The 17878-nt window shown below is 40.8% G+C and overlaps 1 protein-coding gene and 1 pseudogene across 1 annotated transcript; both read left to right on the plus strand.

Moving 5' to 3' along the window:
• Positions 1-6523: 6523 nt before the first annotated feature.
• LOC109125947 (defensin-like protein 206) lies at positions 6524-7212 on the plus strand. Its single transcript, XM_019228762.2, has 2 exons — positions 6524-6648; positions 6741-7212. The coding sequence occupies exons 1-2, from the start codon at positions 6582-6584 to the stop codon at positions 6920-6922; spliced, it is 249 nt and encodes an 82-aa protein (XP_019084307.1). The 5' UTR covers positions 6524-6581; the 3' UTR covers positions 6923-7212.
• A 1575-nt stretch (positions 7213-8787) lies between these two features.
• On the plus strand, positions 8788-10089 carry LOC104709587 (defensin-like protein 206 pseudogene; annotated as a pseudogene).
• Positions 10090-17878: the final 7789 nt, after the last annotated feature.

The following is a 17878-nucleotide window of genomic DNA, read 5'->3' on the forward strand; positions in this document are numbered from 1 at the left end:
TCAGCAAACTGAAGAGCTACTTATCGACGCCCCCGATCCTTGCAAAGCCGGAGCTCGGCGAAGTCTTGTTCCTTTACATCGCGGTATCTGCATCAGCAGTCAGTAGTGTGCTTGTCAAAGACAACCGAGGCGAACAACGACCTATCTTCTATAAAAGCAAGTCCCTTGATGACGTCGAGACTCGTTACCCGACAGTCAAGAAGGTCGCCCTGGTAGTCGTCACTTCAGCAAGAAAACTCCGATCATACTTCCAGTCACACACCATCGCCGTCCTGACCTGTCCGAACCAATCCGGACGACTGACGAAATGGACAATCGAGCTTAGCGAGTATGATATCAAATTCTGCACCCGCCCAGCCGCAAAGTCCCAAGTGTTGGCCGACTTCTTAATCGAATTACCATTAGAGGGAGTCGAGCCAACGCCCGCCGACCCTTTGGACGGACAATGGACCCTCCATGTTGATGGTGCGTCCTCCCACCTAGGGTCCGGCGTGGGGATTCGAATAACGTCTCCGACTGGGGAAATTTTGGAACAGTCCTTCCATCTTTGGTTCTAAGCAACCAATAATGACGCCGAGTATGAAACTCTTATCATCGGGCTCAAGCTCGCTAGTAGAATGCAAATTAAGCGAATCCGAGCTTTTTGTGACTCTCAAGAGAGTACGATGCTAAAAGAAAGCCAATGGTTGCTTACCTCGACATCGTCAGGATCCTATCCAAGCGTTTCGACGAGTTCGAACTCATAAAGATCCCCAGGGGACACAACGCTCCAGCCGATGCTCTAGCAGCACTCGCTTCAACGTCAGATCCGGACCTTCGACGGATTATCCCAGTCGGAAGCATCGACACACCAAGCATCAAAGAAGCTCAAGTAGAAACCTGCCTTGCCCTTCATCAGCCGAACGAAATCAGAACCACCTGGAAAACTGCGACCTCGAGATGGTAGTTCGAGCCTCCTTTGGATGACGACAAGACAGTTTGGCGAATCGAGATTCAGTTGATGGGCCAAACAAATAAATGGGCCAAACGGCGGTTGAGAACGAAGGCCACCCATTATACCTTGATGAACGAACACTTACTTCAATGGACCGCGTCAGGAGCCTTGTTATCGTGTCTACACGGTGACGACACAGAACGGGTCATGATGGAAACCATGAGGGAGACAATGATTTTTGATTGTGAGAAGTTTGTAGTGAAATGTGAGAAGTGCCAGCGCCACGCCCCCACCATCGATCAGACGACTGAGCTACTATGAGCTGGCATAGCTCCATATTTCGTGCGCTGGGCGATGGACAATATCGGCCCGCTACCCGCTTCGAGACAGAAACGCTACATCCTCGTCCTCACTGACTATTTCACAAAGTGGGTCGAAGCCGAGTCCTACACCAAAATAAAAGCCAAAGACGTCCAGCTCTTTGTATGGAAGTATATCATCTGCCGTCACGGCCTACCTTACGAAATAGTCACCAATAATGGCTCCCAGTTCATCTCCTTACCGTAAGAAGACTTCTGCGCAAAGTGGAGGATCAAGTTAAGGAAGTCAACGCTAAGATACCCACAAGGAAACGGGCAGGCCAAAGTAACGAATAAGACTATACTCGACGGCTTGAAGAAAAGGTTAGATGCCAAAAAGGGTGCTTGGAACAATGAGTTAAATGACATAATTTGGTTCTACCGTACGACCCCGCGACAGGCTACGAACCAAACTCCGTTCTCCCTGGCCTATGGGATGGAAGCAATGGCACCCGCCGAGGTCGGCAGTACAAGCCTCCGACGGACAATGCTCGTCGAGGACACAGCACTCAACAATCATATGCTTATGGACCGTCTCGGCGTCATCAAGGGACTTGCTTTTATAGAAGATAGGTCGTTTTTCGCCTCGGTTGTCTTTGACAAGCACTCTACTGACTGCTGATGCAGATACCGCGATGTAAAGGAACAAGACTTCGCCAAGCTCCGGCTTTGCAAGGATCGGCGGCGTCGATAAGTAGCTCTTCAGTTAGCTGAACGCGTCATGGCAAGCCTCATTCCATTCGAACTTTCCTTTGGTCTTGAGGAGTTGATAAAATGGCAGGCACTTGTCCGTCGACCTGGATATAAAACGATTCAAAGCGGTGATTCGTTCGGTCAGTCGTTGTACCTCTCTGGCATTCCTCGACGATGGTAGGTAGATGATCACCTTGATTTGCTTCGGATTTGCTTCAATACCTCGCCGAGTTACCAGGTAGCCGAGAAACTCTCCCGACTTGACTCCAAAGGTGCATTTGGCTGGATTTAACATCATTCTGTACTTATTCAGAGTATCAAAATATTTTTGGAGATGAGTGATATGCTCGCTGGCACGCTGTGATTTGACGAGCATGTCGTCTATGTATACTTCCATGGTCTTGCCGAGTTGCTCGACGAACATCTTGTTGACATGTCGCTGGTAAGTTGCTCCCGCATTCTTCAAGCCAAAAGGCATGACCTTATAGCAATAGATTCCTTTGTCGGTAATGAATGATGTATTTTCCTGATCGTCCTCGTGCTCGTTGCCCACGGTTGCTTCGACGAGTTGAATGATCCATGGTAATGGGAAGCTGTCCTTTGGGCAGACATTATTAAGGTCGATAAAATCCACACAGACTCGCCATTTCCCATTCTTCTTTTTGACGAACACCGGGTTAGCTAGCCATTCGGGGTATCTTACTTCTATGATGGACCCGGCGCCGAGGAGCTTTTCAACTTCTTCGTTTACCGCTTGCGACCTCTCAAGACCTAGCTTGCGTCGTTTCTGCTTCACTGGCTTATGCGTTGGGTCAGCGTTGAGTTCGTGAGTTGTAATTGTCGGATTGATTCCTCTCATATCAGCCACTTTCCATGCAAATGTTGTGATGTTGGTCTTGAGGAAAAGGATCAGCTCGTCGCACATGGCTGGAGTTATCTCCGTTCCGATATTCACACATCGCTTTGTATCAGTCTCGTCAAGGTTCACTTCTTCTGTTGCGGCGACACCTTGCTGGATTGGAGTCGGCTTTCCATCGGTTGTTGACGTGCTGTCATCGCCGCCCTAGCGCTTTGGTTGCTATAACTTCTTTGTCGTGCGAATCTTGTGTTCAATCAGGAAACACGCCCTTGGGCGCTGTTGGTTACCGCGTAACGTATATACGCCTTTTGGCGTTGGAAACTTGACGCACTGGTGATACATCGACGGGACTGCGTTCATCTTATGGAGCCACAAGGTTCCTAGGATGACGTTATAGATGGTAGGCTTGTCGATGACAGCGAACCGGGAATACCGAGCCATTCCCCCAACGAAGATCGGTAGGTCGATGGTGCTGATTGACATGATGAAATCTCCGTCGAAACCGGTTAAAGAATGGCACTCCGGCTTGATTTCACTCTCGCTGACTTCCATTTGTGCCAGAACATTCCTGAAGATCACATTTACCAAGCTTCCGGTGTCGACCAAGATTCTTTTGACTTGGCTCTCGCTAATTAGGAGCTCGACAACCAACGGGTCATTATAGGGCAGATCTAACCCCTCTAGATCGCTGTTGTCGAAGGATATCAGCGTGTTCGTGGAGTTGATCCTCAATGGCTTTCTTGGTATAGCCCCTTATCGATCTGACCGAGTCATTACATCCTGCTAGCCCACCCATAATCATGTTTATTTGTCGTCTTGGCTGTGGAGGGTGTTGCTCGGGCTAACGATCTGTACGCGGCCGCTTATCATGAGTGACATCGTCCGGTATTTCCATTTTGTCTCCTCTTTGATCGTCGACGGTGTTGGAGTCCTTTACGAATTTTTGGGCGATATTCTCGGCTCGCTTGGTAACGTTTCTTCCTGGTCGGGCTATTTTGCTTCTGTCAGACTCGACGACTATTGCGCCCTTTTTGTACCGTTCCATGAGGATTGTTTGGAGGTAGCGACACTCTTCGGTTGCATGGGTGGTACTTTGATGGTAATCACAGTATTGAGTCGTGCTACTCTCACCTCCTTCCTTCCGGACGTACTTATTCCATGGTAAGTCGGGCTGTGAATCTTTGCCAATTGCATAAGTTCGACGAGTACGATCTTGATTACAAGTAAAATGTTGTCGGGGCTCGACGTGTTCGACCTTTGGGACTACGACCGTTGGCCCTTTTGTCGTGATGTTCTTTGCCGCTGCGTGTTTCTTGGCGCCGACGGCCTTTTCTTCTTCAACCTCGATATGCTTTGCAGCTCGGCATAATGCGTCAGCTATGGTCTCCACGTGCGACAAGGACAGTTCTTCCATAAACCGAGATTCGTACCACAACACGTTCTTTAGTGCGACGATAGCTGCAGCATCCAGAATTGAGACGTTAACGACGCCCTCCTTAAATCGTCCAATAAATGATCGGAGTGATTCCTAGCGTTCCTGAGTTAGGGAGTAGAGGTCGGCATGGGAGTTCTTGTTCTCCATCAGAACAGAGAATTGCTTCAAGAATTCGGTTATTAGATCTATGATATTGTCAATTGATCCAGATGGGAGTCGTGAGATTTGACATGCTCCGACATCATACTCCGCCGGGCTGAATTGCAAGGGACCGAGAGCCATTCCGAAAATAAGTAGAAAGTCTCGTGGGTTGACTGTGCCGTCGTAGTAGCCTAGTCTTGGCTTGACCGTTCGTCGTACCGGTGTGGTCGCGAGACTTTTTGAGAACAACGTCCGCTGTGTTGCCTCGAGTACAAGGTCCAGCTCCGGTGCCCTGCTCGTCGCTTTATGAAATTTCATCTCCATTTCTTGCATCTTTTCTCTGATTTCCTTCAGCTCCGTGTCCTTTACCCTGCTACTCTGCTCGTCGACCTGCGTGGTGGGATTACGTTTGGGCTCGTTAGTTCGCACCTGGAGTCCCACTGTCGTTCCGATCAAGAGGAGGTTTGCTGGATTCTGTCGAGCAGCGTGAAGATGGTTTATTTCTTCTTGGGAACTGACTTGTGGTGCGGTCAGTGCGTCCAAACGAGTGTTAGTTCGTTGTTCCTGTTGGTTGAGGCGTGTCAATATCCCGCGGAAAATTTTGTTTATGCTGGAGACGGGCTGACTGTTAACCAAGGTGAGTTGTGCGGGGTTCTGCGTTGCCTCTATGTTTGCCGGGCTTGTTAGGTTCGTCGCGATGATGAATGTCTCTGGGCTTTCTGCCGCTACAGCCTTCCTCGGGGCATCCGGGGTTGGAAGGATGTTCTGCTCCATCTGCTCCATTCCCGGGGTTATCGTTCCGCCCGACGAACCAATCTCTTTGTTTCCGTCTTTTGCGAGTCCAGTCATCTCGTCTAGCTCTAGTAGGTCCGTCTTTCAAACTTCAAAGAAAATTTTGACTTGGCTCCCCCTACCTGGCGCGCCAAATTGTTGATGTCCAGATCTGTTACAATTAAAGAGTTTAGTTCAGTAAAAAGGAGGTCAAAATTCTCTTTATCATTCGGTGTCGGAGCACAATACGTCAGGCTACAAAATGGACTAGACGAGTTTAAATACCGAACAAAAATACAATGGACAAACTTCAAGCTCATCGATTCTATGCTTCGAGCTGGAGAGCTCTAGTACTTTTTATCCGTGTTCTCCCTCCCCTTTTTCTGCGGGATCGTACGTCCGTATTATAGAAAGTCGTGTCGGTTCGTCACCTAAAATAACCAAATTGTTCTTCCTTCCTTAATGTGATTATTTGGGCTTTAGAGGGTTTTTCCTGGGCCAGACTTTGTGTGAGGGGGAGAATCCACCCCCAACAGTTCCCATGTTTTTTGGTAGTTTATACATTTGTCTAGTACTAAACCAAAGGTGGCTATATTCCCTCTTAGTGCCATTCTAACGTCAGAGTAAAGCCTACACAAATTAGATAATTTCATGTTTGTTGAAAAGAGATGAATAAATAACAAGTTCAGGACGACAAATCATTGATCAGCGTTCCAAGCAGGAGAAGTTGAAGTATATGAGATAATGTCGCCATATTTGCTGAAACCCTTAAGTTTATTAATAAACTAGTGAAGCCAAATGGTTTAAATAAAATTGTGAATAAATCTGCTGGATCAGCGTTCCAAGCAGCAAGTTTAAATAAAATTGTGTGTAGTCTAATGGTTGAGGGTTTGTAGAAGGCTCCTTTTTGAGAATAAATCTGCTGGATCATATGGTTAAAGCCTTGATTCAATCTTCGTTTTCTTTTTCAAAAAAAAAAAAAAAAAAACTAGTGAAGCCAAAACGCACCATATTGGTGCTTGCTTAATCAATGACAACAACATTATTACTTTTTTAACACATATTTTTTTAAAAAGAAACAAACTAAAGAAAAATTGATCATATACAACGACAAACACAGCTGCAAGTTTCCTTTTCTTTATAATATAAGACAAATGCATGATTATAAAATTGATAGACTTCAAATATATATTCTAACGAACGAGACGGCAATGCAAAATTGTGGTGACATTATGAACTTGGGGAAAGAGAGGACTAGGGATTAAACAATTATATACAACGTTACAAAATTTTGTATAAATAGTAAACCACACCTATGGATTTGTATCATCAAACTTCAGTTTATTGAACATAAAAGGCAAAAAACATTTTATAGCAAAGAGAAAAGAAATGGCAAAGAACCTCAACTATGTCAGCTTCACCATCCTGTTGATAGTCCTCTTGATGGCTTTCACCGGTATGTATATTTAACCAAGTTTTCTATTATGCTCTTCATTTGTCTTCCAATTATCATGTGCTGACGATCCTGATGAATATGTCACCTGATAGAAATCATGAAGACCGAGGCTCAAACATGCTCCACATTCCTCGACGAATGCGGGCCAGACCCGTTCCTAGGTACAAATGCTGATTGCTTTAACTGTTGCAAATACACATACGGGAGTCCTCCAGCATGTAAAGGCCTTGTTGAGGGAAGCGACAAACATTGTCACTGCTACCAAAATCCATAAGGTTTTGAAATAACCTCGTACAGTTACCGAACGTAACATTTCTTTTCTCATTTGGTGTAAAGGACATGACATGTGATTATGTTTATGTTTAAGTTTCTTTTGCTTCCAAATAAAAAATCGACGGTAAAGCTCACTGCTTGCAGATAAGCTCATGTTGTGTGCACTTTTGTTTTATTCTGATTACGAAAATTATTTTGTGTTTGTGTTTCTCATTTCATTCCTGTCTACGTTCAAAATCTTGTCGACCGAAGAAATTCAATAAAAATATTTATCTCATTTGGAGGTATAAACTTGGACTGTAAAATCAGTTTATAGGATGCATGTTTCACGCTAATAAGAAAAAATATTATTATTGCAAAAAGGAAAAAAATTACTTTATCTCAATCGCATGATTGGTTTATTACTCGGTGTTCGTACAAAAGGCCCATCCATTCGACTAGTTGTACATACTCAGGCAGAGGAAAACCATATGTATTATATATTGCTTAAGCGATTAAGAGTATGAGAAAAGGGTTTAATTAAAGATCTTATCTGTAACACAGTATATGAAACATATCTACGACACGTCTCGTTAGAATGAGCATAACTTCTGAATGGCTGAACGTATTGGTACAGGAGGTGAAGGAGGACTCGGTCAGATTTCTATGAAGCGGACCGGTTGACGACTGCAGGCTAGGGTCCCGTTGAATATGACCTGGTAAAGTCAGTCAGTCTCATCTTTGAATTTCTGAGAGGACTTAGGAGAAGCTTATTCGTGATGTACTGAGATTGTTCGGGAGACATGGTCCAAGCCCGGTGAAGGAATAAAATGATTGACACCAATAATGTTTATTTTGTAAATAAGAAAGGTTTTTAAAAATTGCCCATAATAGGATGGCTTTCAAACTGTCTTGAAACAGGGTTTGCTTCGCCGTTTTGTCTATTTTGCTCAAAAATCTATAAAAGCATCTTTGGAGCACAAACGCTTGCAATTGGCCTTGAAGCCACTAATATCACGTCTAATCCTCTATGGGCAAAAATACGATGTTATAAGCCTGCAACGTTGGATGTGCATTTAGGGGTTACTTAGCCATGTGATATTTTTTCGCTTATAGTTTTATGCTTTTACTTGTTAATCACAGGAAAAGAATCTTAGAAATTATACTCAGTTGATTTGGTAGTCGAACTGCGTGATTGAGTTCTCATCTTGTATTATGTAAAAGCTTTGCTTCAGTTTATGTATCGTTTTTCACTAGATATATCGTTGTTTCCCCTTTCCGATTACTAGTTTGCATTATATTCACTTCCCATTTTGTTGGAATGTCGCACATAAGGAGATGCTTAAATGTCAAGAAAATCGATATAGTGTCGCCATGATTGCTGTGTTGTAATGCAGCTGAAACCCTAAAGATTATTAATTAATGATTTAATGAAGCCAAATCGTTTTCATTGTTGGATTAAAAAATTGCCCAGATTCGTGCTTATTCTATCCATGACACCACAATGTCATTTTTAAACAATAGTTACTTACAAACTAACGAAAATAACTTATTATAATTAAGAAATTAGTTAGAGAGATGACCAAAGCAATATCTTCCTTTTGGTTGATTATTTTAAGACAGTGCATGATTAAAAAAAAGGATACACTCTGAAAACAAAATGTAATGAAAAAGACGGCAATGTACAATGTGTCGACATTATGAACTTGGGAAAGCCTGAAAGAAGAGGAGGGATTAATAAAACAAGAGTATAACATTGGAACAAAATATTAATTGAGTATAAATGGATCATCACACCTATGGATTTGCATCTTCAAAGTTTAAAGTTTAGTGAAAAGAAAAAAGAAGAAACATAGTCTAAGAAAAAGCAAACAAAAACCAAAAGAAATGGCAATAAACCTCAACTCCATCAGCTTTAGCGTTCTCTTGGTTGTCCTCGTGATGGCTTCAACCGCTATTGATTGAACCTAGTTCTCTATTATACTATTCAGTTGTAATCTTGTGCTGATGATTTTTTGATAAATATTTTAACATCTAGGAATCCTCAAGAGCGAGGCTGGTACTAATTGTCCGGGTGGGTGCTCTACTGCCTCTGAACGTGTGTTCTTAGGCGAGTGCGGACCTGACCCATACGCAGGTACAGAAGCTGATTGCTGTACGTGTTGCAAAAACACCTACAAGACTTCCTAATGTACCATGTTGGTCGGCTGTTGAGGGAACCATCAAACATTGCCATTGCTACAAACATTTCTGAAATAACCTCCTATAATTACCAAGTGTAACTTTTGTTTCCATTTGGTGTGAGGACATGACATGTGTGTATGTTTACGTTCAAGTTTATTTTGCTTCCAAATAAAACATCAAGGGCAAAGCTTATCACTGCTTTCGCCAAAGTATTGTAAGCTCATGTTTGTTTCTACTCTTGTTTCATTCTGAATATATACTGAAGGTTTTTTTCGTGTTATACTAAAGCTCCCTTACCGCTCTCAATCAATTTAATTGCTTCACATCCTTAATTTTTTTACCCTTATAAAAGACATTTTGATGAAACGTCATTTATGTGTAAAGAAATGATTGGGGTACGCAAATGTTAAATGTAAATATTATTTCAAAGACTTGGTGACAAGGTTGTGTGAGTCTGTCTATTAGTAAACTAATATCACAATTCAGTTGTAGTTAAGTGACAAAAATTGTTAGCAACATTACAAAAAAAAAATTCATTATTCATCACATTTTTTTGAGCAAAAACTCGAACATACTCTTTTTGTTTATTTATGGATAATATTAGTAGATGTTCAAGTTTTATAAAAAATTAAGATAATAACTATGATTTTTTTTTAATAATTAGAAAACGATTATGGACCCAATGATTTAGAAAGGGTGAATTGACAAAATCACCTTTCTTTTATTTTATAATTGGAGAGAATAAGAGAAATATTGGATGGCCAATACAAAAAAAAGATAACAATTTTGTGCTGATGGTCTTGATGAATATGTCATCTGGTAGAAATTTTGAAGACCGAGGCTCAAACATGCTCCACGTTCCTCGACGAGTGCGGGCCAGAACCGTTCCTGGGTGCAAATGCTGATTGCTTTAACTGTTGCAAATACACATACGAAAGTCCTCCAGCATGTAAAGGGCTTGTTGAGGGAAGCGACAAACACTGTCACTGCTACCAAAATCCCTAAGGTTTTCATATAACCTCATAGAGTTACTAAATGTAACATTTCTTTTCTCATTTCCTGTAAGGACAATGACATGTGATTATGTTTATGTTCCTTTTTTTTGCTTCCAAATAAAAAATAGCCAGGGTAAAGCTTATCACTGCTTCCTTGTAAGCTCATGTCGTGTGCACTTTTGTTTCATTCTGATTACTAAATTGGTTTTATGTTTGTGTTTCTCATTTCATTCCCGTCTACATTCAAAATTTTGTCAGCCGAAGAAATGATATATAATTTTTTTACCTCATCACTGTAAGTTCTTTTTAAGATGCATGTTTCATGTCATCCCAATCGCGTGAATTTTTTTATTTAGAACTCCTCACATTAAGCCAATGCAATTGGGTGCGCCGTGTTACAATAACATCTTAAATTTCTTCAGGAATTAAATTAGCATTTCCCTAAATTTGTCCAAGAAAATCCTTGCAATAATTGGACCTTTTAGAAGCTTGCATTTTCCATGTGGAGTGCAATTGTAATGTCCATACTTAGTCTTCACCAACCACTTCAGACTCGACTTACCATACGAGCAATAAATCCTCCATTTACATTCCCCTCCAATACCACATTTATAGGAATTTTTTGTCTTATCCCATCTATCTTGTTTAATGTTTCTTGCTTTGCTCAAAGCATAGTCCAACACAGATGTTTTGAACTCAAAACCTGTACAGAATGCAGTTCCCACAGCTAACTTATCTTATATTTTCCTTCTCGTTCATCTGAAATTTCTGGAGTTGTATGTTGCTCAATAGATATCTCATCAACAAAGTAGCCATGTGATATTTTTTCCGCTTATAGTTTTATGCTTTTACTTGTTAATCACACAGGAAAAGATTCTTAGCAATTATACTCAGTTGATTTGGTAGTCGAACTGCATGATTGAGTTCTCTTCTTGTATTATGTAAAAGCTTTGCTTCAGTTTATGTATCGTTTTTTCACTATATATATATATAAATCGGTGTTACCCCTTTCCGCTTACTAGTTTGCATTATATTCACTTTAGTTTTGTTAGACAGACAGAAAAAGGTAATTAAGTAACGGTTATATGATAGTATGTCCCATTTTGTTGGAAAGTGTCGCCATGATTGCTGTGCTGTAATGCAGCTGAAACCCTAAAGATTATTAATTAATGTTCTAATGAAGCCAAATCGTTTCATTGTTGGATTAAACTATAAGAAGTTAGTTAGAGAGATGACCTAAACAATATCTTCCTTTTCGTTGATTATTTTAAGACAGTGCATGACTAAAAAAAAAGGATAGACTCTGAAAACAAAACGTAATGAAAAAGGCGGCAATGCACAATGTGGCGACCTTATGAACTAGGGAAATCCTGAAAGAAGAGGAGGGATTAATCAAACAAGAGTATAACAACGGAACAAAATATTGAGTATAAACTGATCATCACACCTATGGATTGTATCATCAAAGTTTAAAGTTTAGTGAAAAGAAAAAAGAAGAAACATAGTCTAAGAAAAAGCAAAGCAAAACCAAAAGAAATGGCAAAAAACCTCAACTCCATCGAGCCGAGCACTGACCGAGCTGTGCTCCGTTTTAGTGGGAAGACACCCACTAAAATTATTATAGAGGTGGCGAGGTGGCGAGAGCTTAGTAGAAGAAACCACTAAATTAAAGAAATTAATAAAATAATAGCATTAATTGTGGAAGATTCTATTAAGCATTATTCTAATCGAAAAAAAGAGTAAATGGAGGAAAATATTTTTTGATGCCAGCAACACATGCAACTTGGGTGAATGTGGGAGTGACACCTCACCCCTGAGGTGTCAACACGCCACGTCCGAAGAATGTAGAGCCGACACCTCATCCCTTTGCATGTGGCATACTCGTTCCGCTCAAGCCTCTATATAAGCATCACTTCTCCTCACTTTGGAGAAGAGAAAAGAGAAAAGAGAAGAAGTTTGCCCAAAGGCTGCTAAGAGAGAGAGAGTGAGAGCAAAGCTTTGAAGAATTTTTGCTAAGTCTGAGAAGTCTCGCCGATCAGCTACTGCATTTGCGGAGTGAAGTTGAAGCTACCAAGGATTCCAACGGTTTTCACTTTCGTTCTTCGACAATCAGTGAGTTTCAGGGAGCATAGGTCTGAACTAGATCGGAGTCAACGACTTGATCTAGTGTCAGTTGCATGTGCATATAGTTGCATCTTTCTTGAATTTCTTGTATGATTTTCTTGAAGTTTTGCATTGTTGGATTGGTTGCTAGGTGTGGGATGTACTCCATGGTAGATCTTGTGTACGATCGCCGATCTACACATCTGATCTATTGCATGTGAGGTTGAGGGGTGATACTTATTGATTTACAAGTTCTATAAGGCTTGCAAACTTGAGTATCATCGGTTTGGATTGTTCTTAGTATGTGGCATTGTGACTAGAGGTCAAACAGCTATAAGCATGCTAAGACAAGAATATGTCTTACCTTCGCATTAAGTACATCCCAACATGCAGCCAGTCTTGAGTATTGTGATGCATGTTGATTGCTCGGAGAGACTTGGTTAGCTACCATGGCCGGAGCTGTCTACACGACGGTGTAGTATAAAAATGGGCTTCTGGTTGCATGCCTTTGTGGTTGTAATGCATGTTTTATGAGAAGAAAATCGAATGACAACATATTTGGGGCCTAGTAAACTTGTTTAAAACTTATTATCTTTTATTCAAGTTTGCATGTTGATTGATTGCTTGCATTTTGGTTTTATTGTTTTATTACCTTCCTCATGCTTTCTTTGTTGTTTGTATTGATTGGTTGAGTGTTTGATTGATTCCTTGATGATTTGGGGTTGGGGTGGGAATCTAATCTTTTGCAGGGATCCCTGTTACAGATTACTTATGATAATATTTGTCCTGCAGGTAACCAGTAGTGGGAAACTAGAGGGTGTGTTGGACGATAGGAGCCCGAAAGTAGATTTTTTTGTCTTTGTGTAAAGAAAAAGTATGTCTAAATTGTTATAAAATATATATAATCTTTTTGGCATTAGGCCTGACCACAAACTTGTTAAGTCTTTTTGTTAAAACCATGTGAAATATTTTTATTAATGAAAATCTCAGTTTTATATTCGAATACGAGCAATGACTGATAATGATCTAGTCCGGGTCGGCAGAACGCTTGGGCATCACAAAGGTTGCAAAGCCTAAGTGGTGTCTAAAGTGGTGGAAATAGCACCGATGGACTGGTTAAAAATGGGTTTTTGAACATTGGCCAGATCGTTGGTGGCTATTTCTAAAGTAGCTTCCCAAGGCCGTTCTGGTGGTTCCGGCCATAGGACGGTTCGAGGGCGTTACAACGGTGGTATCAGAGCATGGTTATGATGCCTCACAGAACTCGTATTGTTTTCAAATTTTTTTTATCGAGTTAAATGGTCACATAAGGGCACTTAGGAATTCCGGTTCATTCAACACTTTAGGTAGATGAGATTAAGTTACCTTGCTATCAATGACTGCAGATGTCTGGTCGAGGTTCGGTGAGAACTGGATCGGGAGACTCTTCACCAGAGCAAGAGGAGAACTGGGGCCAACCGTATGGTCAAGAGGAGAGTTGGGGTCAACCGTTTGGTTCGGAGGAATGGGGTCCGTATAGTTATGACGAGCCAAGCTATGGTGCTGCTCGTGGTTATCAGGCACCAAGCATGAGCGACATGTTTGATTGGGAAAACCTTGGAGATACACCGAGGTATTCTCCATTGGAATCAATGTGATATGACACACCGAAGTTTGCACATCCGTGAACTCAGCATCACACTCCTGTCGAGCCGTTCGCTACATATCCAAACCCGCCAATGACAAGGCAAAACCAAGGACGTGCTGGAGGACATGAACCAACCGAGACACAGCAAACGCTTGCGATGATACAAAATCTATTGACTCATATGATTCAACAACAACAACAATGAAATCAAGGAGACCCACTAGCTGACACGTCGATGGGCCAGTTCGTGAGGTTAGTAAAAATCATGAAGGATATAGGTGTTCGAAAGTTCAAAGGAGAGACAAACACGGTGCAAGCAGATAGGTGGTTACGTACTTTGGAGATGCATTTTGAAACGTCAGAATGCCCTATGGAGTACCGCAAACAGATTGTCGATAACCTCTTGGAGGAAGACGCAGGAGCGTCGTGGGAAACAGTGGCTTCCCGCTACCGTTACGTACCAATATCATGGGAGACATTCAAGAAGGAATTTGAGCTTAAGTATTTCACACCTGAATCTCGTGATCATCTGGAGGAACTGTTCATAAGCCTGGAGCAAAGAGAGAAGAGTGTACGGGTTTACGATCAGATATTCACCAAACTCCGGAAGTATTTGTATAATGGTAACGATGATGAAGCCTCTATGGTTCGAAGGTTTCTAAGGGGACTTCAGCCAGAGATTTCAAGTAGGTTATGAGCGGTGACCTATGCTAGTGTTTCCAAACTCGAAGAGAGAGCCGTCAATGTGGAGACGGGGATCGAGTTAGAGAAAAGCAAAATGTCTCGGGAGAAAAAGAAAGAGGGGATGCCACCAGGGAAGGTGGTGAATTCTCGAAGAAACAACCAAGAGATTAATAAGAATCAGAATAGCAACCGTGGCAAGGGTGGTATGATTGTGAGTCAAGGTGGGCGTACAACAGTGAACATGGACCCAAGGGGATGCTATTTGTGCGGACAGGTTGGACATTTTGCCTGATCTTGTCCAACGATTGTGGAAACCAAGTCACCTAAGCTTGCGTCTGTCACATGTTTCTTTTGCGGAGAGACAGGCCACTACGCAACCTCATGTCCTTTGAAGCCGACCAAGCCAAACGCCCAACCTCCCAACTGAGCTGTGATTGTGACGTCAAGTAAGGAACCCCCATCAAAGAAGCAGGCAACCCCGACTAACGTTTATGCCTTAGGAATAGAGCCATCCAAACCCTCAGGATCTCATAAAGGTCCCATAACAGGTTTGTCTGGGTTCTAACTCCTTGTTGTGAGTGGTTGTGTGATTGTGTGTTTATTATTGTATGCATTTTTGTTTATTCATGCATTAGGAACATTATTGGTGGGTGGTAACCCCACGCATGTATTGTTCGATTCTGGAGCAACCAACAGTTATGTAACTCCCGATCTATTCGGGCAATTTGAGAATGGGTATAAGGAGGATGAGGTGAATGTGGTTGTTCACATTGCCGGGAATCAATCGCTATAGAAGACCCGAAGAACGTTGCGAGGAGTATCAGTGGTTATGCAAGACGTGAATCTACCTGCGAATCTCCTAGTGTTGCCGTTGGAAAGATTCAAAGTTATTCTCGGGATGGATTGGTTGTCAGGATATGAAGCCCATCTCGATTGCTTGCATGTAAGCTCATGTTGTGTGCACTTTTTTCTTTCATTCTGACTACTAAAATTGTTTTGTGTTTGTTTTTCTCATTTCATTCATGTCTATGTTCAAAATCTTGTCGATCGAAGAAATTCAATATAAATATTTATCTCATCTGGATGTATAAAACTTGCACTGTGAAATCAGTTTTTAGGATGCATGTTTCATGCTAATAAGAAAAAAAATTACCATTATAAAAAAAAAACATACTCATATGTCATATAGAAAGAAAAAACTACTCAAATGTTATAGAAAACTAGGTTTATTTCTGATATATTATACATTTTCTAAAAATTACTCATATATTTAGTGTACGGGAAGTAATTACATTTAACACCTTGGGTTAATTTTTTATTTTTAATTCCGAAAAAAATTAAAAAATCCACATCAGCAAACGATTCCACGTTATTATTGACAACAAACGTCTGATTTATATTACTTCATGGCTGAGTTATAATACTTAAGAGAAACCGAAAGGTCTCGTAGATTCATATGACGGCTGAATTAGAATGCTTGGTGGCTGACTTATAACAAGAAATAAACAGAAAGTGAATGTCTGATATATATTACTTCACGACTGAGTTATAATACTATTCATATGACGGCTATTAAAATGTTTCATGGCTGACTTATAACAAGAAATAAAAGTAAACAGCTGAATTTTATTACTTGACGGCTGAGTTATAATAATTAAGGGAAAATGAAAGGTCTCTTAGATTCATAAGACGGCTGAGTTATAATGTTTGGTGGTTGACTTATAAGAATAAATAAATTTAAAGTAAACAACTGATTTATATTACTTCACAGTTGAGTTATAATACTTAGGGAAGACGAAAGGTCTCTTAGATTCATATGACGGCTGAGTTATAATGTTTGGTGGCTGACTTATAACAAGAAATAAATTTAAAGTAAACGATTGGTTTATATTACTTCATAGCTGAGTTATAATAATTAGGGAAAACGAAAGGTCTCTTAGATTCATATGACGGCTAAGTTATAATGCTTGGTGGCTGAATTATAACAAGAAATAAACTTAAAGTAAACGGCTGTTTTAACTTCACGGCTGAGTTATAATACTTAAGGAAAAACAAAAGGTCTCGTAGATTTATATGACAGCTGAGTTATAATGCTTCGTGGCTGACTTATAAGCCGTTTCATCCTTTCTCTCGATCCATCCTTACCACTAATTTTGGTAGATTCTTTTGCCGAAAACTCCACACAGAGATGTAGCTGATCGATTTTAAATATTCTAAAAAAACATTGCAACTCTCGATTATTGGAGACATAAACTGATGGAGTATCATTCGACATATGTTTCAGTGCCTTGTTCGAGAACATGTATCTCAGCTTTAGCTGATGGCTTAACGCGTTCAATTTGTATTCATCGAGAACAAGCTTCACAAGTTTGTCGTGCGTTGTTTCCGCATCTATCTACACAACTCTATACCCTCAATCCTTGGTGTTAAATACATATTTTTGTTTCTTTACCTAATTACCGTAACTGAATCCATGAATGAAAATGAAGAAGAATATGAAAAATTAAGAAGTGAATAACAAGGTAAAAAGCATGTAAATATTTAACTTTTAAACCAAGTGAAGAAGATGGAAGTCAAAAAAATGATGTTTCGTATTTCTCTTAGAAGATGATGACATGAAATGATGGCATGGCTTATGTGTCCGAAGTGGCAAGTCAGCCACCAAACGAACATGTAAATCAGCCTAATTAAATCAGTCATCAAACAAAATTATAAGTCAGCCACAACATGATACTATTACAGTAATTAAAAAACAAAAAAAACAGCTGCTAAACTCAGCCGCTTAATGTCATAACTCAACTAAAAATTTGTAACTCAGCCGCATCGTTTAATAATTCGGCCATAACTGAATGATATTATAGTAATTAATCTTTTGCTACTAATTCAGCCGTAAAATGGCCGAGTTTTCCGATATGTCAGCTTGTGACGGTTGAGTTATAGTACTTAACCGTAACTCAGCCGCAACAATATCTTATAAGTTAGTCGTTGTCCATAACTCAGCCAGCCAGAGAAAGTTAATTCAGCCGTGTCGAACTATTAACTCAGCCAAACTTTTGACAACTCAACCATCAGGTAATAACTCAGCCATAGTTACGACTGAGTTATGCTCGTAACTCAGCCATATTTTATTAAGTCACCCGTAACTACAGGCTAAGTTATGATCGTAAGTCAACCGTTTTCTCATAACTCAGCCATTTTCTATAAATCAGCCGCAACATACTATAACTCAGCCGTCATTACCATTGTAATGCGTTACAGCTGCGGTATTTAATACACGTCAGCAATTTCTGATGTGGCGTCTGACGTGGCAATAACATTCTTTGTAATTACGCTTTTTCCCGTAACATAAAACAAGAGCACGCCGGGTATAGAAAAAATACCTAAA

The sequence above is a fragment of the Camelina sativa genome, chromosome 8, assembly GCF_030686135.1.
Source record: "Camelina sativa cultivar CO46 ecotype springtype chromosome 8, ASM3068613v1".
NCBI lineage: Eukaryota > Viridiplantae > Streptophyta > Magnoliopsida > Brassicales > Brassicaceae > Camelina > Camelina sativa.